The following is a 27,681-nucleotide window of genomic DNA, read 5'->3' on the forward strand; positions in this document are numbered from 1 at the left end:
TGTCAACCTTCTGCAGAAGCAGGAAACCAATAACCAAAACATTTTCAAAAAGAGAAGCAACAAAAACTCAGAGGGGCAAAAACTGAATTTATAACTAATCCAAAAGTTTTCTGGTCAAATATGGTAGGTTGGACTCATTTGTTTTTCTGGCTGACTGGTCATGATATCTAATAGCTAGGGAATCATACACCATAAACCTTGCTAAAAAAATTAAAGAGATGGTTTTACACTAGTGTGGGTATAGTAATTTGACAAGTAGAGAATAAAGCACTTGTAATTGAAAATAAATGAGAAAAGACAAAAAAAAATACTAATTTCTAGAAAATTCATTCTAGGGAAGAAAAAAATTCCCCAAATATCATTAGAAATGGGAAAGAAAACAATGCAACTTTAGCAATGGAGATTAAAACTAAAGAGAGAATATATACAAACTCTGCATATAAGCTTATAAATTTCAATTGAATAAATGGCTTTCTGTAAGAATATGTTACCAATTGACTTGAGGAAAAATATTAAACATGAATAGCCCAAGAATTAGAAAATAAAAAGTTTTAATTGTCAAAAAATTACCTTCCCAAACTGTTCAAATGTTTCTAGACAGTGAATCCTTCCACATTTTCAAGGTTATTCCTATGCTATTTGAATTCCAGAATATTAAAAAAGAAGAAATGTTACCCAATTAACTTTATAAAGCAAGAATAACCTTGATAACAGAGTCCAACAAAAAAAATACACTAAATACATATTTCACTCATGAGTGTATATTTTAAAAAAACAATAAAATATTGCCTAACAGAATTCAATATAATATTTAAAAATAATACGTCATAATCAAGTAATGCAAGGAATGTAAAGATGTTTCAATATCAACAATGATGTTGATGACCATTTCAAACAAGGGCATATATGGACAGAATTTCTTTAATTTTATATCTGAATTTATTATGCTAATACCCTGGTATGCTTTCCCCATGATTAACTTTTTTGTCTTACTCTTTTCTGATATATGTGTTATCAGTAAGCTATCTAGGATCCTATGCAAATAAACTAATTCTAAATACCATTAAAAATGTATGCACCATGATGTTCATCACAGAATTATTTTAAGAGGAAAATATAAGTAGGAAGAAGAAAAGGAGGGGAAAGGAGAAAAAAAGAAGAGGAGCAGGAAGAAAAAGAATTTTTAACAATGAAAGAAAATGGACCAGAAAGTGGGCAGTGATTGTCTTGAGGGAGAAAAATAACAGATGATTTTGGTTTCCTTCTCTTCATTTTTCTAATTTTTAAAATAAGCCATAAAACATAAAATGAGAGCAAGCAAACACTTTAAAGGAAGAAGAAAATAGATTAATAATTGTATTGGGTAGTTTTAAACTTTCTTAAACATTAACTAAAAATGCACTTTTAAAAGCAAATGAAAATATCATAAAGATCTTCTAAACAACCCAAGAAGCTTTATATCTTGTCAGTCAAATAAATGATTCATTCAGAAAGAAAAGAGAATATTCTTTTTGACTGGCTAAATTAACATGGATAAGTACAACATTTTTTTTTTTAGAAATATACGTATAAGTGTATGTGCATAAGTGTACACATAGTTAGGGGTTATGTGTGTATATATGTATACACATATAACACATACATATAAAAATTATTTATTTTGTATGTATAATTTCTATAGTGCCATCCAATCATTCAATTATGGCAATCTTTACCAACAATTTACATAACAACTGTCCAGTAAAATTTAATGTCATATTCAATTATACAGTCTAATTATTAAACAATACAGAAAAGTCATTCAGTATTTTACCTCATATTTTGGATATACTGTTTCCTTTATGACAGATACTGGAACAGAGAATTTGGGTGAAGTTAGATTCCAAAACAACTTGGTAAATCCTGGATAAGCAGACACCTTTGAAAATAACATAAAAGGCTATTAGAAATTAACAAATGATCCCTAGGGTAAATACCCAAGCTCCTATCAAAATTAGTTCTAGCTGCTGAGAAAATGAGGTGATTGGTTCCACAGTGTCTGCAAATCTGGGAAAGACAATTTATCATACCCATCAGATTAGCAAAAATATAGTCAGCAACTTCAAGTGATGCCAAGGATGTGGGAAATTAGTAGAACCACACTAGAGGCAAACTGGTTATTTCTAGTAAAATAGAAAATGTATATGCTGCATAATCCAATAATTTCACTTCCAGCTATATATTCTAAGGAAATTCTTCCACATATTCATGAAGAGATATGTACAAGGATGTTGATACAGTGTACGAAATAGCAAAAAACAAAGCCCAATTTAAATGTCGATTAATAGAGAAACAGATGAATAAAATGTGGTGTATTCATATAACTAAACACTGTAAAGCCATTCCAGCACAAAAATTACAAACCATAGTTGGATCTTAGAAGCATAGTATTAACAGTAAAATAAGTAACTTTTAGAAAGATACATACAAAATCATGTCATTTATATAAATGTACCTAGAACACACAGAACTATAGTATTTATTGTTTAGGGTCATAAGTACATATAATAAAGAATAAAATCATGGACTGGAAAAAACTTAATTGTAACAATAACTGTCCTTGGGTAAAAAGGAAGAGAAATGGAATTAGGAAGAAGTACAAGAGGACTTAATTTGTTTTTAAAATGTCTTTTAAAAAATCTGAAACAAGTATGACAAAATATTACTTACAAATTTTTGATAACATGTACCCACGTGTTTGTTAGCTTGGTTTCTGTATTTATTTGTTTCTTTAAACTTTTTCAAATAAAATTTAATCAGGCATAGAGGAATTTTTAGGGAGGTGAAACTATGCTGCATGATACTAGAATTGTGGCTAAATGACATTCATTTCTCAAAACCATCGAACTTTACAGCACAAAGAGTGAGACAATGTATGCAAATTTTAAAAAAATCATTTAGGAGGTCAAGGGCAATCCCAGGATAGTAACCTTGGAAATGAGTAGGGTATATAAGACTAAAGGCAAAAGAAACTGTATGTAGCACTACACTTTAGTTGATAAAGTTGTTTCCCACAGGAATATGGGTTAATAATTCTGATACTTATATATTGGAATTGAACAATTAAGTAAATGGATGGAGGATGGTGGGAGCCAGGAGTCACTCATTATAGGGAGTTTAAAGATAAGCAAGGGAGGAGGTTAGAATGATACATGCGGTCATGAATTAGAGTTGTAGACATCAGTATGAACTCATGCTTAGCTTAAGTTAGACAAAGATGGTTACATATATGACAATCCAAAACCTGTGGGATGCAGCAAAAGCAGTTTTAAGAGGGAAGTTTATAGCTATACAAGCCTACATCAAGAAACAAGAAAAATCTCAAATAAACAATCTAACCTTACACCTAAAGGAACTAGAGAAAGAAGAACAAACAAAACCCAAAGTTAGCAGAAGGAAAGAAATCATAAAGATCAGAGCAGAAATAAATGAAATAGAAACAAAGAAAACAATAGCAAAGATCAATAAAACTAAAAGCTGGTTCTTTGAGAAGATAAACAAAATTGATAAGCCATTAGCCAGACTCATCAAGAAAAAGAGGGAGAGGACTCAAATCAATAAAATTAGAAATGAAAAAGGAGAAGTTACAACAGACACCGAAGAAATACAAAGCATCCTAAGAGACTACTACAAGCAACTCTATGCCAACAAAATGGACAACCTGGAAGAAATGGACAAATTCTTAGAAAGGTATAACTTTCCAAGACTGAACCAGGAAGAAATAGAAAATATGAACAGACCAATCACAAGTAATGAAATTGAAACTGTGAATAAAAATCTTCCAACAAACAAAAGCCCAGGACCAGATGGCTTCACAGGTGAATTCTATCAAACATTTAGAGAAGAGCTAACACCCACCCTTCTCAAACTCTTCCAAAAAATTGCAGAGGAAGGAACACTCCCAAACTCATTCTATGAGGCCACCATCACCCTGATACCAAAACCAAACAAAGACACTACAAAAAAAGAAAATTACAGACCAATATCACTGATGAATATAGATGCAAAAATCCTCAACAAAATACTAGCACACAGAATCCAACAACACATTAAAAGGATCATACACCATGATCAAGTGGGATTCATCCCAGGGATGCAAGGATTCTTCAATATACGCAAATCAATCAATGGGATACACCATATTAACAAAATGAAGAATAAAAACCATATGATCATCTCAATACATGCAGAAAAAGCTTTTGACAAAATTCAACACCCATTTATGATAAAAACTCTCCAGAAAGTGGGCACAGAGGGAAACTACCTCAACATAATAAAGGCCATATACGACAAACCCACAGCAAACATCATTCTCAATGGTGAAAAACCGAAAGCATTTCCTCTAAGATCAGGAACAAGACAAGGATGTCCACTCTCACCACTATTATTCAACATAGTTTTGGAAGTCCTAGCCACGGCAATCAGAGAAGAAAAAGAAATAAAAGGAATACAAACTGGAAAAGAAGAAGTAAAACTGTAACTGTTTGCAGATGACATGATACTATACATAGAGAATCCTAAAAATGCCACCAGAAAACTACTAGAGCTAATCAATGCATCTGGTAAAGTTGCAGGATACAAAAGTAATGCACAGAAATCTCTTGCATTCCTATACACTAACAACGAAAGATCAGAAAGAGAAATTAAGGAAACACTCTCATTTACCATTGCAACAAAGAGAATAAAATACCTAGGAATAAACCTACCTAGGGAGACAAAAGACCTGTATGCAGAAAACTATAAGACACTGATGAAAGAAATTAAAGATGATACCAACAGATGGAGAGATATACCATGTTCTTGGACTGGAAGAACCAATATTGTGAAAATGACTATACTACCCAAAGCAATCTACAGATTCAATGCAATCCCTATCAAATTACCAACGGCATTTTTTACGGAACTAGAACAAAAAATTTCACAATTTGTATGGAGATACAAAAGACCTCGAAGAGCCAAAGCAGTCTTGAGGGGAAAAAATGGAGCTGGAAGAATCAGACTCCCTGACTTCAGACTATACTACAAAGCTACAGTAATCAAGACAATATGGTACTGGCACAAAAACAGAAACATAGATCAATGGAACAAGATAGAAAGCCCAGAGATAAACCCACGCACCCATGGTCAACTAATCTATGACAAAGGAGGCAAGGATATACAATGGAGACAAGACAGTCTCTTCAATAAGTGGTGCTGGGAAAACTGGACAGCTACATGTAAAAGAATGAAATTAGAACACTCCCTAACACCATACACAAAAATAAACTCAAAATGGATTCGAGACCTAAATGTAAGACCAGACACCATAAAACTCTTAGAGGAAAACACAGGAAGAACACTCTTTGACATAAATCACAGCAAGATCTTTTTTGATCCACCTCCTAGAGTAACGGAAATAAAAACAAAAATAAACAAATGGGACCTAATGAAACTTCAAAGCTTTTGCACAGCAAAGGAAACCATAAACAAGACGAAAAGACAACCATCAGAATGGGAGAAAATATTTGCAAATGAATCAACGGACAAAGGATTAATCTCCAAAATATATAAACAGCTTATGAAGCTCAATATTAAAGAAACAACCCAATCCAAAAATGGGCAGAAAACCTAAATAGACATTTCTCCAAAGAAGACATACAGATGGCCAAGAAGCACATGAAAAGCTGCTCAACATCACTAATTATTAGAGAAATGCAAATCAAAACTACAGTGAGGTATCACTTCACACCAGTTAGAATGGGCATCATCAGAAAATCTACAAACAACAAATGCTGGAGAGGGTGTGAAGAAAAGGGAACCCTCTTGTACTGTTGGTGGGAATGTAAATTGATACAGCCACTATGGAGAACAGTATGGAGGTTCCTTAAAAAACTAAAAATAGAATTACCATATGACCCAGCAATCCCACTACTGGGCGTATACCCAGAGAAAACCATAATTCAAAAAGACACATGCACCCTAATGTTCACTGCAGCACTATTTACAATAGCCAGGTCATGGAAGCAACCTAAATGCCCATCGACAGACGAATGGATAAAGAAGATGTGGTTCATATATACAATGGAATATTACTCAGCCATAAAAAGGAACAAAATTGAGTCATTTGTTGAGACATGGATGGATCTAGAGACTGTCATACAGAGTGAAGTAAGTCAGAAAGAGAAAAACAAATATCGTATATTAATGCATGTATGTGGAACCTAGAAAAATGGTACAGATGAACTGGTTTGCAGGGCAGAAGTTGAGACACAGACGTAGAGAACAAATGTATGGACACCAAGGGGGGAAAACCGCGGTGTGGTGGGGATGGTGGTGTCCTGAATTGGGCGATTGGGATTGACATGTATACACTGATGTGTATAAAATTGATGACTAATAAGAACCTGCTGTATAAAAAAATAAATAAAATAAAAATCAAAAATTAAAAAAAGATGGTTACATATAGAAATATTATGTATATTTATTATATTTATTATGTGTATTATAATATGTGTATTTACAGGAAGGAGTTAGTATACAGACATATATTTGTGTGAGGTGAGAAGACCTAGAAGCAACAAAACCCCAGCAGCAACAAGCACATCCAATGCTCTGACCTTAGTTTCTAATTACAGTCTCCAATAAAGGAAACTGAGGCTTCCTGTAGAAATGGCTGACTCTATGGACTGGGGCAGGAAATATGCAAGATGAACCTGGAGCATCTGTACCACCAGTAATTAAGTGTTAAAAAAAAAAAATCCCACAATGATGGGGTCTGTCAAAGGGACATAGGAGACAACTGAAGGAGCTCTCAATGACCAAAGCTCAAACAATTTTAGCAAAATAAAAATAATAATAAAGTAGTATTGGAATATAACTCAAAGTATAGCATAAACACCCATGAGTCATACTGATATAAGTAAATGATTGAATAAATAAATAAATGGGAAGAATAGACAAACATCCTGTCCAGATGAATTCAAATTAATCTTTATAGATACTCTGCTCTGAAGGAGGTGGAGCATAGCTCCACATTCCTTAAGTGTGGGCTGCACATAGTGACTTCTTTCCAGAGTACAGATGGAAAGGAGGCAAAAAGAGAAACTTGACAATGAAGAAAACCTGGCAGACACTACCTCAGCCAGGTGATTAAAGTTAACATCAACAATGATAGGTCATATTGATAATATGTACTCTCAATATGATATGATGAAAATGGCACCTTACCTCAGTGGTCTTCCTCCCAAAATCACATAACACAATCAAATCAAAAAAAAATCAGTCAATCCCAATTAGGGACAGTCTACAAAATACCTGACCAGTACATCCCCCAAACTGTCAAGGTCAACAAAAACAAGGAAAGACTCAGAAACTGTCACAGCCAAGAGAAGCCTAAGGAGACATAACAACTAAATGTAATGTGGTATCCTGGAGGGGATCCTGGAACAGAAAATGGACATTACATTAAAACTTAGGAAATCTGAATGAAGTATGGACCTTAGTTAATAATAACATATAAATATCAATTCACTGATTTTAACAAATCTACCATACTGCTCTAAGATGTATTGGTAGTTTCTTAGGGCTACTGTAGCAAATACAATTCGGTGGCTTAAAACAACAGAAATTTATTCTCTCAGAGTTCTAGAAACAAGAAGTCCATCAAGGTGTCAAGAGGGCTATGCTCTCTCTGAATGCTATAGGGAATTCTTCTGTGCCTCTTCCTAGCTTCTAGTGGTTGCCAGCAACCCTTGGCATTCCTTGGCTTGCAGCGGCATCATTCCAATTTGCTTCCATCAGCTCAAGGTGTTCTTCCCTGTGTGTCTGTGTGTTCACAGAGCATTCTCTTCTTATAAGGACACCAGTCATATCAGATTTAGGGCTTACCCTTGGGTTTCGGGCTTACCCTAAATCCAAGATGATCTCATTCCAAGATTCTTAATTACATCTGCAAAGACCCTATTTCCAAATAAGGTCACATTCACAGGTACCATGGGCTAGGACTTGGATATATCTTTTGGGGGCCACTATTAACCCACCATTATCGTATTAATAATAGGGGAAACAGAGTGTGGGAAATCTCCACACTGTCTTTGTAATTTTTCTGGAAGTCTAAGACTATTCTAAAAAATAAAGTTTACTATCAATAAAATAATAATAATAAAACAAACAGTAAAAGAAAAATAATTTTTAAAAATAGGTGGAAGTGAAAAACTTAATCCGGCATTCATGACAAGATTTGAAGAAAATGTGGCAAGATTTTTTAAAATAATAGCTGTTTGAATCCATGGTATTATTGGTAATTATGTTTTCCTTAACTTTCATTGACTTTGAATAATATTTAATTGGACCAAGTACTTTCCCCAAAAAGATTTGTCTTTCACCAGAAAAAAATGAGCGCAAATGATTTTAAAGCATCAACTTGCAAGCATTACTCTAGCATTAACTATGAAACCCTAAGAGTGACCATCTCCTGGAGCATGGTTGCTATACAGACTTCTGACAGTAATATCCAAAGACCCAAACACAGTAAATAAAGATTCACAATTATAAGCTGATACTGAGTCTTCAGCACGTTTATTTCTAGTCAACTATTCTTTGATCACATTTCCTCTCTACCAACAGAGTATTTATTTAGAGAAAGGTAGATTTTGCAGTTGCCACGTTAATTTGTCCACCACAGAAATTCAAAATTGTTTCCATCTCACTCATCCTCTATTTGGTGGGCACACTGCATCACTTTATGCTGTATAGACCTAGAGCCAGGAATTCCTTGACAAAATATGAATAAACTCTTCCAAAATCAGCTGACAATTCTTTTTCCAAAGATCACCTAGAAATTAAGATTTCAGATATTCAAATGATTATGTCACATACAATATGGTAAATCTTCCCTTGTAGTAGGTAGACTTTCAGCAGCTTAAGCATCCAGAATAAAATTATTCCCCTAGAAGAAAGCAGTATACAAGCCTCTAAGTGGGAAGAGAGGAAAATCTATCACTAAACAGAACTATTTTGCTCTCAAGGAAAAACACAGATGCACTTTCAGGAGAGAATGTGTCAAATTAAACTAGCAAAGAAACACTCATCATGGTAAACTGGTTTCCCCAGCAATGCTCAGAACTTTCTAAGAGGAAATCAGGAAAATGGTTAGAAACAGCCGGGTTGGTGGCTGCTAGAACTTGACAGGAGGATAAAGATTGCACAGCAAACTGAATTACTAACTATAAAGCAAGCTAGGTTAATTTAGTAAAACAGCACCTGCACAGCCCCTAAGGTTACTACATATATTACAACCCAATACAATAACTCATGTTCATACTGAAGACACAATGTCAGAATATTATATTTGCTAAGGGAGAGAGACATGCAAATTAGCTTCAGGGGTAAGTTGAGCTTCATATAAATGAAATATAAGGATGAACAACAGCTTCTAAAATGTGGTCTGAGCTCTGGAGAGCCTCAAGACCTTTCAGGGGTCTTTTTAAGACCTTTCTACACTAAAAATACAAGGAGGTCATTTGCCTTTTTCACTGTGTTGAAATTTGCACTTTGTGTAAAAAAAAAAAAAAGAGTAAAATTGGTGGACCTTAGCGTGAATTAAGGCAGCAGGATCTTAAAAATACCCCCACAAAGCAAGAAAAAAATGTTCATTTTATTAAATCTCAACTTTTAAGTGAATATCTTTTTAATATTCAGTGTAACAAAATGATAAGTACACATGAAGTGCTTCTGTGGCCATAATGCAGTAGGATGGTGGTTTTGAGGAAAAACATGTGTGCTATTGTTTGAGTTCTGAACTGAACTAGCCACCATTTTTACTTGAGAGGACAAATATTAAACTACCTTTATTCAGACTTCGGTTTGTGGTAAGCATTTTCTTGAAAATGAGAAAATCAGTCATTTCAAATAAAATAATTGAGAGTATGTGTGTCAAGAGAAAAAATTTAAGCTTTTAGCAAAAATTAGAACTTTGGAAAAATTGTGTCCCTCACCATGAGCTTGCCAGGTTCCCAGTGCTAAAAGACTTTTCTGATAATATTAAAATTGAGATATTTTGACATTATATATTAGTGAAATGTGTCAACATTTGAAGATCTACGTAACTTGAGTAATAGTATTTTCTAAATGACCAATACAAAATGTTACAAAATCATGCATGGGTAAAAGAGCCATTCAAAGTACAAAATGAGGCAATAGATTTTCATGTAATAAGGTATAAAAAAGTCATTGACATGGTTTCAGATTTCAATTGCAGCAAACTTTTTTACCTGTACAAATTATCATTTAATACATTTTCTTTTCAACTAAGTTTAATTTTTCTCTCTTTTTTTGGGGGGGTACTGGTCCAACAACCAAAATTTTTGTATTAAGCTTTTAATTTTGAGATAATTATAGATTCACAGACAGTTTTAAGAAATAATACAGAGAGACCCTATCTATCCTTTACTCAGTTTACCTCAAAGGTAACATCTTGCAAAACTGTAGTACAGAATAACAAAATATTGACATTCATATAGTTAAGATGCAGAACATTTCCATCACCGTAAGTGATCCCTCATATTGTCCTGTATAGATGCACTCCACCCATTCCCACCCACCCTCATTCTGAAACCCTGAAAACCACTAATCTGTTCTCCATTTCTGTAATTTTGTCATTTCATGAATGTTATATAATAAAATCAGCCAGTGTGTAGTGTTTTGGAATTGGTTTTTACCAGCATAATTCTCTGAAGACTTATCCTTATAGAGTTTATGTATTCATTCTGCAACATGCTTAATAGTAGTTGCATGTTTATTTTGGTTTTTTAACTGCCAAACTATTTTTCAGGGTTCTGAGAAGGGAGTTTTGTTAATTAAGCATTCACTTTTCTTAACATTATAGAGCTATTCAAAGTATCTATTTCATATTGAGTGAGTTGTGGTAGCTTGTGTTTTTTGAGGAACTGCTCTCTTTTGTCTAAGTTGTCAAATTTATGTGTGTAGTTGTTTATAGTATTCCCTTATTATTATTTTGATGTCTGCAGGGTCTGTAGTGATATCTCCTGTTTCACTTCTAATATTGGTAATTTGTGTATTTTCTGGTTTTTCCGTGTCAGTCTTGCTAGAGACCAATTTTTTCTAAGAACTACTTCTTTGTTTCATTGATTTTCTCTATTGTTTTCATGTTTTCAACCTCATTGATTCCTGCTCTTCATTATTCCTTCCCACTGCTTGCTTTGGGTTTATTTTGCTCTTCTTTTTCTAGGTTCTTAAGGTGGGAGCTTAAATTATTGATTTGAGACTTTCTCTTTTTTACTTTAAGTATTTAGTGCTATAATTTTCCCTCTCGGCACTGCATTATCTGTCTTCCACAAATTTTGATATGTTGTATTTTCATTTTAATTCAGTTCAATTGATTTTCAATGTATTTTTTAAATCCCTTGAGACTCCCTCTTTAACCCATGGATTACTTATACCTGTATTGTTTAGATTCCAATAGTTTGGAGATTTTTCTGTTACCTTTGTTATTGATCTCTAGTTTGATTTCATTATGGATTTGTTTTATCTTGGTATATGTCCTGCAGGAATGTGAAAAGAATATGTATTCTGCTCTTGTTGGGTGTAGTGTTCTGTGCATTTCAATTAGATCCTGTTGGTTGATGAAGTTATTGATTTTTCTATACCCTTGCTGATTTTCTAAGTGTTCTACCAACTATTTAGAGAGGGGTGTTGAAGTCTCCAAGTATAATTGTGGAATGGCCTATTTGTCCTTTTAGTTCTACCAGTTTTTGCTTCACATATTTTGCAGCTGTTTTGTGCACACACTCTTTAAGACTACTATGTCTTCCTGGTGGATTGACCTTTTTATCATAATATAATGCCTCTCTCTGTCTCTGACAACTTTCTTTGCTGGGAAGTCTACTTTATCTGATATTAATATAGCCACTCCTGCTTTTCTTTGATTAGTGTTTGCATGACTTATCTTTTTTTACCCTTTTACTTTCAACTTCTCTAAGTCATTATATTTGAAGTCAGTTTCTTGTAGACACTAAATAGTTGGTCATGTCTTTTAACCCACTCTGCAAGCTCTGTAACTTAACTGGTGTATTTAGACCATTTACATATATATATATATATACATATATGTTTTACATCTTTATTGGAGTATAATTGCTTTACAATGTTGTGTTAGTTTCTGCTGTATAACAAAGTGAATCAGCTGTATGTATACATATATCCCCATATCCCCTCCCTCTTGAGCCTCCTTCCCACCTTCCCTATCCCACCCCTCCAGGTGGTCACAAAGCACCGAGCTGATCTCCCTGTGCTATGCTAAGCACTGAGTTGATCTCCCTGTGCTATCTCCCCATGCTATGATCTCCCTAGCTATCTATTTTACATTTGGTAGTGTATATATGTCATTGCTACTCTCTCACTTCGTCCCAGCTTCCCCTTCCCCACAACACCGTGTCCTCAAGTCCATTCTATACATCTGCATCTTTGTTCCTGTCCTACCCCTAGGTTCAGTACCATTTTTTTTGTTTAGATTCCATATATATGTATTAGCATACGGTATTTGTTTTTCTCTTTCTGACTTACTTCACTCTGTATGACAGACTCTAGGTCCATCCACCTCACTACAAATAACTCAATTTCATTTCTTTTTATGGCCGAGTAATATTCCATTGTATATATGTGCCACATCTTCTTTATCCATTCATCTGTTGATGGACACTTAGGTTGCTTCCACGTCCTGGCTATTGTAAACAGTACTGCAATGAACATTGTGGTACATGTCTCTTTTTGAATTATGGTTTCCTCAGGGTATATGCCCAGTAGTGGAATTGCTGGGTCATATGGTAGTTCTATTTTTAGTTTTTTAAGGAACCTCCACACTGTTCTCCATAGTGGCTGATGTATTTAAGTTAGGGATTTTGTTTGCCATTTCATTTTTGTTTTCTTTCTCCTTGTTCTCTCTGGTTTCTTTTGTTTCTCTGTTTTCTTCTTCCTGCTTTCCTGTTACATGGACATATTTTAGAATTCCACTTTTATTTATCTATGGTATTTTTGAGTATATATCTCTTTGTGTAGCTTTTTAGTTTTGCTCTAGGTATTACATTATATAAATATAATAAGCATAACTTATCAAAGTCTACTGATGTCTCCAATTTACCAGTTCAAGTGGTGTGTAGAAACCTTACCTCCCTTTATGTCTCTTTACTCTTCTCCATTTATAATACAGTTGTCTTAAACATTTCCTCTATATACATTTAACAGTATAATTTTTTTTCAACTGACAGACATAATTTAGAAAACTCAAAAGGAGAAGGAAACGTTATTGCATTTACCTGTGTTTTTGCTTTACAGGTTTTTGTTCCTTTTAGATATTCCGAGATTTTTTCTTTCATCATTTTTTTTTTCCTGTTTAGAGAACATCCTCTAGCCTTTCTTGTAGTGTAAGTCTGCTGGGTGACAAATTCTCTTAGTTTCCTTTCATCTGAAAATGTCTTGATTCCCTTTCATTCCCGAAGGATATCTTCTCTGGATATAGGACTCAGGGCTTACAGTTCTTTCCTTTCAGCATTTGAAAAATGTTCTGCCACTTACTTCTGGCCTCCATGGTTTCTGATGAGAAATCCACTGCCATTCAAATTGTTTTTCTCCTGTAGGTAACATATTACTTCTCTCTTGCTGCTTTCAAGATTTTTTCCCTTGTTGTTAGTTTTCGTAAGTTTCACTAGTAAGTGACTTGGTACAGATTTCTTTGGATTTTTCTTGCTTAGAGTTTGCTCAGCTTCCTGAATATGTAGGTTTAAGTCTTTTGCTAAATTGGGGAAGTTTCCAGTCATTATTTCTTCCTATATGTTTTCAGTCACCCCTCTTCTTCTTCTCCTTCCAGGACTGTGATAACACAAATGTTAGATCTTTTGTTTTACTCCCACAAGTCCCTGAGGGTCTGTTAATTTTTTTTTTCAGTCTGTTTCTCTTTGTTGCTCAAACTGGATAAATTCTATTGTTTTATCTTCAATTTCACTTCCTGTTTCATCCATGCTACTTTTGAGCCCATCTGCTGAGCATTTTATTTTCATTACCATATTTTTTCAATCCTAAAATGTCTTCAATTTCTTTACTATGTATCTTCAATGCCTATACTAAGACTTTCTATTTCCTTTCTGAATCCTTCTATTTTTTTTTAATTTGTTTCAAGTGTGTTCAAAATTATCACTGAAGCATTTTTAGGATGGTAGCTTTAAAATCATTGTCAGATAATTCTAGCATCTCTGTTATCTAAGTGATAGCATCTATTGATCATCTTCTTACGTTCACTTTGAGACCTTCCTGGTTCTTGGTATGATTAGTGATTTTCAGTTGAAATTTGGATATTTGGGGTATTTTGCTCTGAGGCTCTGGATCTTATTTAAACCTTCTGTTTTAGCTGACACTCTGCTAGGCTTCCTCTGGTACCACCACAGTGGGGAGGGAGAGGAGTGGCTCATTACTACTAGGCGGGGATGCAAGTCCAGGATCCCCATGTGGTCTCAACTAACACAGTAAGAGGGGAACCTCATTACCACTTTATTATGGTGAAAGTCCCAGCCCCAAACAGCCTTCATTGATACCACCCTGGCAGGGGTATTATAGTGCCTTCTTATACTCTGGGCAAGAGTAAAAGTCTAGTTTTCCTACTAGGCCTTTGCTGGCAGAGGTGAAGAAAGGACCAGGGCCACCATTTTTTCTGTGGTGTTTGGCTAGGGTAGAGTAGTTATTGTTGAAAAGTTCTGTCTTGCTAGGCTGTCCCTTTCCTGGTTCTTTGGCTAGAGGGAGTAGGCTTTTGTTTGGACTTTTTTCTTTTTTCTGTCTTTACCTAGTTTTCTTTCTAGGCTACCAATTTTTTCAACTCTAAGTCTAGAATATGTGAAGCAAAAAACAAAACCCAAGGAACAAACTCGCCACTGTGCCATTTGTTGGGTCCCAAAGTTCCTAGTTACTGCCTTAGTCTCTCCACCTTTTAGATCTGTCCTGTTTGTAACACCCAGGTTTTTACCTGTACTTAGCAGGAAGAATAGGAAAAAGTACTTCTACTGCATCATCCCCAGAAGTGGAAGTCTCACAAGTAAGTTTCAAGAAACTACCACTTGTAAAGTTTTGGTATATTATTAAAGGAGAATATCCATAATTACGTTAAAAGTCTATTAAAATAATCTCTTCTTTTCCAACTACATATCTTCATGAAGCCAGAATCTTCCTCATATATTTCAACCAAAACAACCTACCACAAAATTGAATGCAGAAGCAAACATAAGAATCCAGCTAACATCTATTAAGCCAGACGTTAAAGAGATTTGCAAAAAAAAAATACAATCCTAGTTTTACACTACTTTTCTGTTTTAAAAAATATAACTATTTTTCATAAAAATACATTGTTAGCATATATTACTTTATTACTGTTATTTTTAATTTTAAAAAATAAACATTTAAGCATTTTCCCAGCTTTAATTTCCAACATTGTAAATGTCAATAGATATAACCCACATAAATAATTATTGAAGTCCTCAAAAATTTTTAAGAGTATAAAAAGGGTCCTGAAACCAAAAAGTTTGACAGCTTGTAAGACAGAGAAAACTAATATTAAAGGAAGTTCTTACTTCCTCTCCCGAGAGTTGTAGGTGTGGCTTGTGAGCACTCCGTCCAGTTCCGGGTGCCAATTCAGGCGGTATCCCTGGTCTTGTTGGAAGGTCGGCAACATATTCTTGGTTGTCACCCGTAACAGGAATTCCTTGCAGTATTCTACAGGGTTTTTAATAACAACAACAAAAAAAAATGTTCTTTAAGTCATTGATAAATCAAAGGGTGTTTTCTCTCATTTTATATCTCTACCGAAATAAGCACACTGACATTTGATATCTGTATTAAATAGATTAAATTGTGCAGAAGTCAGATAATCCAAAATGGGAAATAATTCAAGAATGATTTGTTTGGGCTTCCCTGGTGGCGCAGTGGTTAAGAATCCGCCTGCCAATGCAGGGGACACGGGTTCGAGCCCTGGTCTGGGAAGATCCCACATGCCGCAGAGCAACTAGGCCCTGGAGCCACGATTACTGAGCCTGCGCGTCTGGAGCCTGTGCTTCACAACAAGAGAGGCCGCGATAATGAGAGGCCCGCGCACCGCGATGAAGAATGGCCCCCGCTTGCCACAACTAGAGAAAGCCCTCGCACAGAAACGAAGACCCAACACAGCCATAGATAAATAAATAAATAAATTTAAAAAATAATCTGTACTTAAAAAAAAAAAAGAACAAACTCTATAAAAAAAAAAAAAAAGAATGATTTGTTTGCTTCTGAATGCATTTTAGTAGTAATCTTTTGGTGGTTTTGTTTTATAATATTGGAGTAATAAATTCACTCTATGAAAGCCTCATTATAAGAGAGGTAAAAAGTTCTCTGCTTTCTGATCCCTAACCTGCTCCTCACTCCAAGTCACAGGAAACGGTTTCATTTCTTAGACTGAGGCAAAGCATCAGCCTAAGCAGAACTGCCTTCTCACATGAAGGTTTTCCCTTCCTGATTCATATCTTGCCAAGATGAACAGAAAACTGTTATGACATTAGGTCTTTATTTCTAGGCTACAAACTACATATACATAAGAATATACACAGGAGGTTTAAAACTTATCAACAAAAACCTAAATTAAACCAAGAGATGAGGTAAATCAAAATCTGAAGGCAAAATGTGTCATTAATGACTGACTTACAGACTCCTTGAAAATACATTAGTTTTTGTATTGCAGCACTTACTGTAAAAGAAATATAAAACGAGTATAAAGTAGACCTACACAGACTATAGCTATATTTCAATTTCGCTTGGAAGTAGAGCCACTGTTCCAACTTTTTGTTATACCATTATATGAACAGACAATCACTTTATGAGCCACCAAATGTGAAGACAAAGCACACACATATCAAACTGACTACTTAACGATATGCTGAAATCCTTAGATTCCATCAAACCACCTCTTAAAAATCAGGCCCACCCAAAGCTAGGCTGGAGAAGACAGGGCTTTGCCAAAGTAGGTTTACAGGAAAAATCTTCCTATCTCATCCAGTCAAATATTTGAATTCAAAGAGAAGATAAAGCTCAACTCCTGGCACAGTGGACATAACAGACTGCCATTCAACATCCAGCCCATCCTCCCTCCAATACACTTTCCCCAACTGCTGAGGATGGGGAGGTGAAGACCCTCCTGCAGCCAGTGTCCTAGATGTGTTTTAGGATCTACTAACCACGTGCACTCACATACAGTTTGGAAGGAAGAAGGTTCTGACGTTCCTGCTGGCAAGCAGTCATGGCGACCTTGAGTTCTGTGGCAGGGTTCCAGTTACTTCTTTTGTGGGTAGCCTTTTTTGCCAGTGAGCATTCAAACAGACATAGCAAGGCTCCAGAGTCAAAAGCTGTGACACTAGAGGCCACACGATTCCTGAATTTCAGCTAAGGTGGTTTGTTGCCAATGTTGGCTTCCAGATTTCCCACCTTCCTGACTATGCCAGAAGGAGCAGCAGCTTTGGCCGCCAGTTAAACGTGCTGTATGAGTCATTTTTGGAAAAACCTCCCTGCTTACAGCCCATTCTTCCAACCTTTCCATTGATTTTAAAAGCATCACATTCCCATTATTATAGATCCCCTTATGCTTAAAATAGCTAAAAATATTTCTGTTTTCTGCAACTGAATCCTGACTGATATATCCAGGAAAAACAAAAGAGCAGGGTATTCTATTGTCTAGAATAATAAGCGAGAGAATACATATATCAAGATCAAGGAGGAGAGGGGTGATTTAAGAAGCTATCTTGAGGCACTGCTATATTTTTATCTGTCCATAAGCCAAAATCAAAGTAGTCAGAATCAGTCACATATTATTGTCTTTTCACATCCCAAATGTGCCTCAAAGAAATAGAAATTCTATTTGGTTGGAAGGAAAGTGAAAGAAGTCACTGGCCATTTTAGAGTGCATAGTTCTGGTAGACATAAACTGGGGGCCTTAGTGGAAAGGCTACCCAAGGTTAGCAACTGTTCCTGTCTGACAAAGATGAAATCACTTGCTTTGAAATTTTTGTCCAGATTTTCCCTGCTTCCTTCTTTATTTCCAGAGAAAAGAACCAATCCTTTTTCGAGATCTCCCCTTTGGAGACCACCACCATCTCAGTGGTTTAGAATGAAAATCTCTTCCTCTCCAACCTCTCCCTCACCCCCAACAGTAATCACTAGTCCTGACCCTTCTCCCTCCAGTGTCTCTCCATCCTGTTGCATTTTCTCTCAGCTGAGTCCTATGATAACCTCTTTGCTGTCCCTCACCTCCAGACTTTCGCACCTCCGATCCATGTTACAGATCCCTGCCAAAGTTGTCATCAGCTACCCCCTTCCAAATACTTTAATGACTACACACACAGGGTAAAACCCAAGCTCCTGAGCCTGGCCATCAGGGTCCTCCACAGTCTGGGAACCATCTACCTTACCAATCCTACTTCCCTCCCCAACACCTGGCCCAACCTATATTCACTGCACAAAAGATGCTCTAGGTGCTGAGATTACTATAGGTGCAATAGGGGAGACAGGCAAACCGAACTACAATGCAGTGTGGCTATGAAAGTGTTGAAAATAAGACATTCAGACCTCAACTGTTCCATGAAGCCTTTACAAATGTCCCTCTGCCCAGCCAAAATTCATCTTTGCCTCCCTAGTTTCTCTGGTGCATTTGATCTGCAAGTTCATTATAGAATATATTACATTTTATTCTGTATATTTTTCATAGTAGATTACAGGCTGGTTGGGGTGGGAGAGGCGTGATTCTTATTCATTTTCTGTCGTCTCCCTTGAATGTGAATATAGTAGATACTGAATATGTATTGTGTAACACTGTGCTTGAAAAATCTCACAGCCAAAGTTAGCCCAGACCCTGTCCTGAGAAACTGAGATTCATGGGTTAGCATGATGTACTGCACTGCTTCTCAAAGTGTGTTTCCTAACCAGCATCATTAGCATCACATAGGAACTTGCTAGAAATAAAAATTCTTGAGCCCCATCACACTTAATGAATCAGAAATTCTGGGGAGGAACCCAGCCTTCCGTGTTTTAACCAGCCCTACAGTTAATTCTGATGCACAATGAAGTTTGAGAACCACTGATGTACTGCAATCTTTCCTAAAGGAGCCTGATCATAAGACTATCCTGGGATACTTGTCAAATCTATAGCTTCCCAGATATCTCCTCTGGAGATTCTAGTTCAGTTGGTTTGGGATAAAGCCTAAGAACTGATACACTTAAACAACCCAGATGGCCCTTATACTCAGGAGAAGCCTAAAAAGCACTGCTATAGTGAGAAGAGCTAGCCTTTGGAATGAGGTTAAAAACCAGGATTTTAGCCTTAGTTTGGCCACTTGATGTGCTGTGTTGGATAAGTCACTTTTCCTTCTTAAGTCTCAGTTTCCTCATCTATGAATAGCAGCAGCAATGGGATCTTTCAGGGTCTAACACTTAGAATAATATATGTGAAGAGTTTGCACAAATTACAAAAAAACCCAGTAAGTGGTTGATATTACAATCATTTTTGTTATTATGACAGAAGAGACTGAAGTCAACAAGCCCATCTCTCTCAGAGTGAGTTAAACCTCCTTCCGAGTCAACACTGGTCTCCCATGGGGCCAGAGATATAAAATGTTCTTCTTATTATAGGTTGTGTCAAAGAAGTTTAGAGAACATTTGCTCCAGGCTGTGAGCACTCTTAAAAATCTCTGCCCACATCTTTTATGAGTTACACAAATGTGACTGTGGGCTCCATCTTGTGAAGCGTAGGGAAGGGTTCTCCCTCCTGCAACCCTCTCCCCTCCCTGGTGTGACTCTAACAGAGAAGTTCCCCCATCACATCTTCCTTATCCCTTCCTTAGAAAATGTACTGTGCTCCTTGGGGTACTAAACATGGGGGAGCCTTCGCAGGAAAATGCTCACAGTCACTTTTACGCAACTCAGAAAAGATGTGTTCAGGGATATTTTAAGAGTGTTCAGGGACTTCCCTGGTGGTCCAGTGGTTAAGAATACGTCTTGCAATGCAGGGGATGCTGGTTTGATCCCTGGTCAGGAAACTAAGATCCCACATGCCGTGGGGCAACTAAGCCCCCACGCACCACAACTAGAGAGCCCGCAGCCCGCAACCAATAAGCCCGCACGCTCTGCAGCCCTCACGCCACAACTAGAGAGAAGCCCGCACACCACAACAAAGAGTTGGCGCGCTGCAACGAAAGATCCCGCATGCTGCAGCTAAGACCTAATGCAGCCAATAAATAAATAAATAAATAAATATAAAACAATTTTTTAAAGTGTTCATGTAAAAAGCTTTGCCAAAGTAATACTTACATGCAATATTCTATCCCAGACATCATTTCTTTAAGGGACTAGTAGCAAGCCATTACATTGATTGCACAATCCACTTATTGGGTCACAATTGACAATTTAGAAAACAGTAACTTAAAAGAATGTTGTTTGAAAAGCAAACTCCTAGGTCTAGAAAAGACTTTAGGAGTTCATCTTCTTGAAGATGCTAATCTACAAAAAATTTTTTTTAGTGAAGTCTTTAAAATCTACAGTAGAAGTAATGAATACTTTCAATACTTTAAAAAATTCAGGGAATATAGTCTTAATAAATAATAAATCTAAAGAAGGATAAGAGTGAAATTATACAGAATTTTTTTTTTTTACAAAATATGATTAGAGAGGGGGTAATTTTATTTTTAATCATTGTAACTTCATTGCTACATGCAAACAGTGACATCTGGTGGAATGACATTGCTTTGCTTAAAAAAAATATTCCAACTTTCAGATATTGGCAGTTATGCCAATCACACAAATTGCCAAATAATCTTTTTTTTTTTGGTATTTTCATATAAAACAAAAATACACTAATCTAATATCTTATGAAATATTGATAGTACATACTAATATAAATTTGTCATTCCAATTTGTATTTTTTAAAGTATGCTTAAGGCTTACTTAGGTATAGGGGCTATTTGTTGAAAATGAATATAAATAACCTAGGGCTTCCCTGGTGGTGCAGTGGTTGAGAATCTGCCTGCCAATGCAGGGGACACGGGTTTGAGCCCTGGTCTGGGAAGATCCCACATGCCACAGAGCAGCTGGGCCCGTGAGCCACAATTACTGAGCCTGCGCGTCTGGAGCCTGTGCTCCGCAACAAGAGAGGCCGCCATAGTGAGAGGCCCGCGCACCGTGATGAAGAGTGGCCCCCGCTTGCCGCAACTAGAGAAAGCCCTCACACAGAAACGAAGACCCAACACAGCCATAAATAAATAAATAAATAAATAAATAATTTTTAAAAAAAATAATAATAACCTAATTGAGGTTACCGTTGATTCTAGTCCTAACTCTGCCAAAACTGATGTGGGGTGCAAAGTTTTGCCTCTGTTTCTTCATAATATGAGATGGTTAGGCTAGGGGAAGGCTAAGATCTCTTACAGCTCTGCTATATGTGCTTCTGGCACACGTATCACCAGCTAGACCTCAAACAGGGATTAAGTCCTATACTCTTTGGTATCATTGTCGGGATCATGCAGCAAGGAACAAGGCCAAGTAAGGGGTGGGGGTGTGCTGGGGCCAGGATTAGACCTGACCATTAAGGAATGGCAGACAATGCAGGAAATAGGGACAGTGGGGGAAAGTCAGTCCCAGATATCCACAGTGGAAGGAAATGTGAAGCAGAAGACAGAACACACTATTCCAAAGGCAGAGCTATAGACCACGGGTGGTGGTGCACTGCAAACAGCATCAGAAAGGGCTAACATGGGATGATGGCACATTCTAGTGGGAGCAACCAGTGACAGGGAATACAAATAAAGGCAGTAGTCAGTGAGAGCTTTTAATAATTAAGTAATTGATATCAGGACAGTCTCCCTCAGTTTGCAAGGCCCCAGCCCTGGCCCAGGACTCAGAAACAGGATTTCAGTTCCTAAGAGGGAACAAACAATACAAGATAAAGCCCTCACCCTAATAAGCAGAAACCTTGCTTCCAAAATTGGGTCACAATAGACCAAATACAAAACATCAACGGTGAGTAAAATATGATTCTTCCTAGTTTATATCAGCATTGGTTCTGAAAACAAGATGAGAATGAGTATTTGGAATGAAACATAAAGAGAAAATAATAAGAGGCACTTTCACAAGTTCACAAAACAGTGGGATATAATGGAAATCACATTTAGAAACAGAGAGACCTGGGTCTGAATTCCAGCTTTTACCAGCTATATAAATATGAACTAGTCAACCTCTGAACCACATTTTCTTCATTTGGAAAATAGAATGATTTTATCTATTAGATAGAGTTGTTGTTAATACTAGATTATGCAATAAATGCACAACAATACATTTTCTATTAGATAATTTTCTGCTTTCCTATTCAAATATTGCTATTTGGGAGGGGGGCCAGATAAAATCTTTCTAATGGAAGCTCATTTTATATAGTTAATTTGTAAACTATAAGTAGTAAAGATAAGTCAAAATAATTACCCATATGTCTGTCCTTCAGTTTTAAAATAAAAATCCTCAAAGGATTATAACCTGTCAAAACAACATCTTTAATGTCATTTTTGTAAAATGTATGTATATGTAATATATGTACATGCACAGGAAAAAAACCTAGAATAATCTTTACCATAGTAATATAAACCTGCATCTCCTGGTTCTCCTACTTAAGATCTAAAAGTAGTACTCGGGCTTCCCTGGTGGCGCAGTGGTTGAGAATCTGCCTGCCAATGCAAGGGACACGGGTTCGAGCCCTAGTCTGGGAAGATCCCGCATGCCGCGGAGCAGCTAGGCCCGTGTGCCACAACTGCTGAGCCTGCGCGTCTGGAGCCTGTGCCCCACAACAAGAGAGGCCACGACAGTGAAAGGCCCGTGCACCGCGATGAAGAGTGGCCCCCGCTTGCCACAACTAGAGAAAGCCCTTGCACAGAAACAAAGACCCAACACAGCCAAAAATAAATAAATAAATAAATAAATTTAAAAGTAGTACTCTAATGCTTCCAAAATGAACAATCAAGAATTTCCACCTAAAAAAAAAAAAAAAAAAAGAAAAAAAGAATTTCCAGGTAGGCAAGCCCCACCCCTCGTGGAAGATTCGCTTCTCTCCCTGCTCAGAGGCACACTGGAACAGTGCCTTGCCCCAGGGGCCATCTAAGAGGCCAAAGGCTTACCTGCAGCGAAGTGGCCTTCTGGAGGTGAACCTGGGGCCCCAATCTGACATCTGCCAAGGGCATTTTCCTGGCTTGTTCAGCACTTCAGACAGGTCACTGCAAAAAGAATCCCTGAGAATTGCTGGACAACCTACTTGATCAAATAGTACTTCCAATACTTGCAGTTGTTCATGAGCCATGTGGCTGACAGGGTCTTGCTGCTCCGGCCGGGTGTCAAGCCTGAGTAACTGAGGTGGGAGAGCCGACATTCAGGACATTGCTCCACCAGAGACCTCCCAGCTCCACGTAATGTCAAACAGTAAAAGCTCTCCCAGAGATCTCCATCTCAACACTAAGACCCAGCTCCACTCAAAGATCAGCAAGCTACAGTGCTGGACACCCCATGCCAAATAACTAGCAAGACAGGAACACAACCCCACCCATTAGCAGAGAGGCTGCCTAAAATCATAAGTTCACAGACACCCCAAAACACACCACTGGATGCAGTCCTGCCCAACAGAAAGACTAGATCCAGCCTCATCCACCAGAACATAGGCACCAGGCCCCTCCACCAGGAGGCCTACTGAACCAACCTTGCCAGCTGGGATCAGACACCAAAAACAACGGGAATTATAAACCTGAAGGCTGCAAAAAGGAGACCCCAAACACAGTAATTTAAGCAAAATAAGAAGACAGAGAAATACACAGCAGATGAAGGAGCAAGGTAAAAACGCACCAGACCAAACAAATGAAGAGGAAATAGGCAGTCTACCTGAAAAAGAATTCAGAGTAATGATAGTAAAGATGATCCAAAATCTTGGAAACAGAACGGAGAAGATACAAGAAATGTTTAACAAGGACCTAGAAGAACTAAAGCGCCAACAAACAATGATGAACAATACAATAAATGAAATTAAAAATTCTCTAGAAGGAATCAATAGCAGAATAACTGAGGCAGAAGAACAGATAAGTGACCTGGAAGGCAAAATAGTGGAAATAACTACCACAGAGCAGAATAAAGAAAAAAGAATGAAAAGAATTGAAGACAGTCTCAGAGACATCTGGGACAACATTGAACTCACCAACATGCGAATTATAGGGGTCCCAGAAGAAAAAGAGAGAAAGAAAGGGACTGAGAAAATATTTGAAGAGATTATAGTTGAAAATTTCCCTAATATGGGAAAGGAAATAGTCAATTAAGTCCAGGAAGCGCAGAGAGTCCCATGCAGGATAAATCTAAGGAGAAACACGCCAAGACACATATTAATCAAACTATCAAAAATTAAATACAAAGAAAAAATATTAAAAGCAGCAAGGGAAAAGCAACAAATAACATACAAGAGAATCCACATAAGGTTAACAGCTGATCTTTCAGCAGAAACTCTGCAAGCCAGAAGGGAGTGGCAGGACATATTTAAAGTGATGAAAAGGAAAAAACTACAGTCAAGATTACTCTACCCAGCAAGGAACTCATTTAGATTCGACAGAGAAATTAAAATTTTTACAGACAAGCAAAAGCTAAGAGAATTCAGCACCACCAAACCAGCTTTACAACAAATGCTAAAGGAACTTGCCTAGGCAGGAAACACAAGAGAAGGATAAGACCTACAAAAACAAACCCAAAACAATTAAGAAAATGGTAATAAGAACATACATATCAATAACTACCTTAAATGTAAATGGATTAAATGCTCCAACCAAAAGACACAGACTGGCTGAATGGATACAGAAACAAAACCTGTATATATGCTGTCTACAAGAGACCCACTTCAGACCTAGGGAAACATACAGACTGAAAGTGAGGGGATGGAAAAAGATATTCCATGTAAATGGAAATCAAAAGGAAGCTGGAGTAGCAATTCTCATATCAGACGAAATAGACTTTGAAATAAAGACTATTACAAGAGACAAAGAAGGACACTACATAATGATCAAGGGATCAATCCAAGAAGAAGACATAATGATTGTAAGTATTTATGCACCCAACATAACAGCACCTCAATACATAAGGTAAATGCTAACAGCCATAAAAGGGGAAATCTACAGTAACACAATCATAGTAGGGGACTTTAACACCTCACTTTCACCAATGGACAGATCATCCAAAATGAAAATAAATAAGGAAACACAAGCTTTAAATGATACATTAAACAAGATGGACTTAATTGATATTTACAGAACTTTCCATCCAAACACAACAGAATACACTTTCTTCTCAAGTGCTCATGGAACATTCTCCAGGATAGATCACATCTTGGGTCACAAATCAAGCCTTGGTAAATTTAAGAAAATTGATATCGTATCAAGTATCTTTTCCAACCATAACGCTATGAGACTAGATATCAATTACAGGAAAAACATCTGTTAAAAAATACAAACACATGCTGGCTAAACAATACACTACTAAACAACCAAGAGATCACTGAAGAAATCAAAGAGGAAGTCAAAAAATACCTAGAAACAAATAACAATGAAAACACGACGACCCAAAACATATGGGATGCAGCAAAAGCAGTTCTAAGAGGGAAGTTTACAGCAATACAATCTTACCTCAAGAAACAAGAAACATCTCAAATAAACAACATAACCTTATACCTAAAGCAATTTGAGAAAGAAGAAGAGCAAAAAAATCCCAAAGTTAGATGGAGGAAAGAAATCATAAAGATCAGATCAGAAATAAATGGAAAAGAAATGAAGGAAATGATAGCAAAGGTCAATAAAACTAAAAGCTGGTTCTTTGAGAATTGATAAACCATTATCCAGACTCATCACAAAAAGAAGTGAGAAGACTCAAATCAATAGAATTAGAAATGAAAAAGAAGAAGTAACAACTGACACTGCAGAAATACAAAGGATCATGAGAGATTACTACAAGCAACTATATGCCAATAAAATGCACAACCTGGAAGAAATGGACAAATTCTTAGAAAAGCACAACATTCTGAGACTGAACCAGGAAGAAATAGAAAATATAAACAGACCAATCACAAGCACTGAAATTGAAACTGTGATTAAAAATCTTCCAACAAACAAAAGCCCAGGACCAGATGGCTTCACAGGTGAATTCTATCAAACATTTAGATAAGAGCTAACACCTACCCCTCTCAAACTCTTCCAAAATATAGCAGAGGGAGGAACACTCCCAAACTCATTCTACGAGGCCACCATCACCCTGATACCAAAACCAGACAAAGATGTCACAAAGAAAGAAAACTACAGGCCAATATCACTGATGAACATAGATGCAAAAATCCTCAACAAAACACTAGCAAACAGAATCCAATAGCACATGAAAAGGATCATACACCATGATCAAGTGGGGTTTATCCCAGGAATGCAAGGATTCTTCAGTACATGCAAATCAATCAATGTGGTAAGCCATATTAACAAATTGAAGGAGAAAAACCATATGATCATCTCAATAGATGCAGAAAAAGCTTTCAACAAAATTCAACACCCATTTATGATAAAAGCTCTCCAGAAAGTAGGCATAGAGGGAACTTACCTCAACAAAATAAAAGCCATATATGACAAAGTCACAGCCAACATTGTTCTGAATGGTGAAAAACTGAAACCATTTCCACTAAGATCAGGAACAAGACAAGGTTGCCCACTCCCACCACTGTTATTCAACATAGTTTTGGAAGTTTTAGCCACAGCAATCAAAGAAGAAAAAGGAATAAAAGGAATCCAAATCGGAAAAGAAGAAGTAAAGCTGTCACTGTTTGCAGATGACATGATACTATACATAGAGAATCCTAAAGATGCTACCAGAAAACTACTAGAGCTAATCAATGAATCTGGTAAAGTAGCAGGATACAAAATTAATGCACAGAAATCTCTTGCATTCCTATACACTAATGATGAAAAATCTGAAAGAGAAATTGAGGAAACACTCCCATATACCATTGCAACACAAAGAACAAAGTACCTGGGAATAAACCTACCTAAGGAGACAAAAGACCTGTATGCAGAAAAGTATAAGACACTGATGAAAGAAATTAAAGATGATATAAACAGATGGAGAGATATACCATGTTTTTGGATTGGAAGAATCAATATTGTGAAAATGACTATACCACCCAAAGCAATCTACAGATTCAATGCAATCCCTATCAAACTACCAATGGCATTTTTCACAGAACTAGAACAAAAAATTTCACAATTTCTATGGAAACACAAAAGACCCCACATAGCCAAAGCAATCTTGAAAAAGAAAAACTGAGCTGGAGGAATCAGGCTCCTGGACTTCAGACTATACTACAAAGCTACAGTAATCAATACAGTATGTTACTGGCACAAAAACAGAAATATACATCAATGGAACAGGATAGAAAGCCCAGAGATGAACCCACGCACGTATGGTCACCTTATTTTTGATAAAGGAGGCAAGAATATACAATGGAGAAAAGACAGCCTCTTCAATAAGCGATGCTAGGAAAACAGTTACATG

The 27,681-nt window shown here is 36.7% G+C and overlaps 1 protein-coding gene across 1 annotated transcript in view; it reads right to left on the reverse strand.

Annotated features, from left to right (window-relative positions):
- Positions 1–27,681, reverse strand: part of TTC6 (tetratricopeptide repeat domain 6) — a 220,284-nt gene that overhangs the window by 99,917 nt on the left and 92,686 nt on the right. Inside the window, exons 5-6 of the mRNA XM_082385911.1 lie at positions 15,648–15,789; positions 1,814–1,918 (exon numbers count right to left, since the gene is read on the reverse strand). Coding sequence (XP_082242037.1) covers positions 1,814–1,918; positions 15,648–15,789 — 247 coding nt within the window. The remainder of the gene's footprint in view (positions 1–1,813; positions 1,919–15,647; positions 15,790–27,681) is intronic.

This window comes from Balaenoptera borealis (genome assembly GCF_965194805.1).
Source record: "Balaenoptera borealis genome assembly, chromosome: 3".
NCBI classification, from domain to species: Eukaryota; Metazoa; Chordata; class Mammalia; order Artiodactyla; family Balaenopteridae; genus Balaenoptera; species Balaenoptera borealis.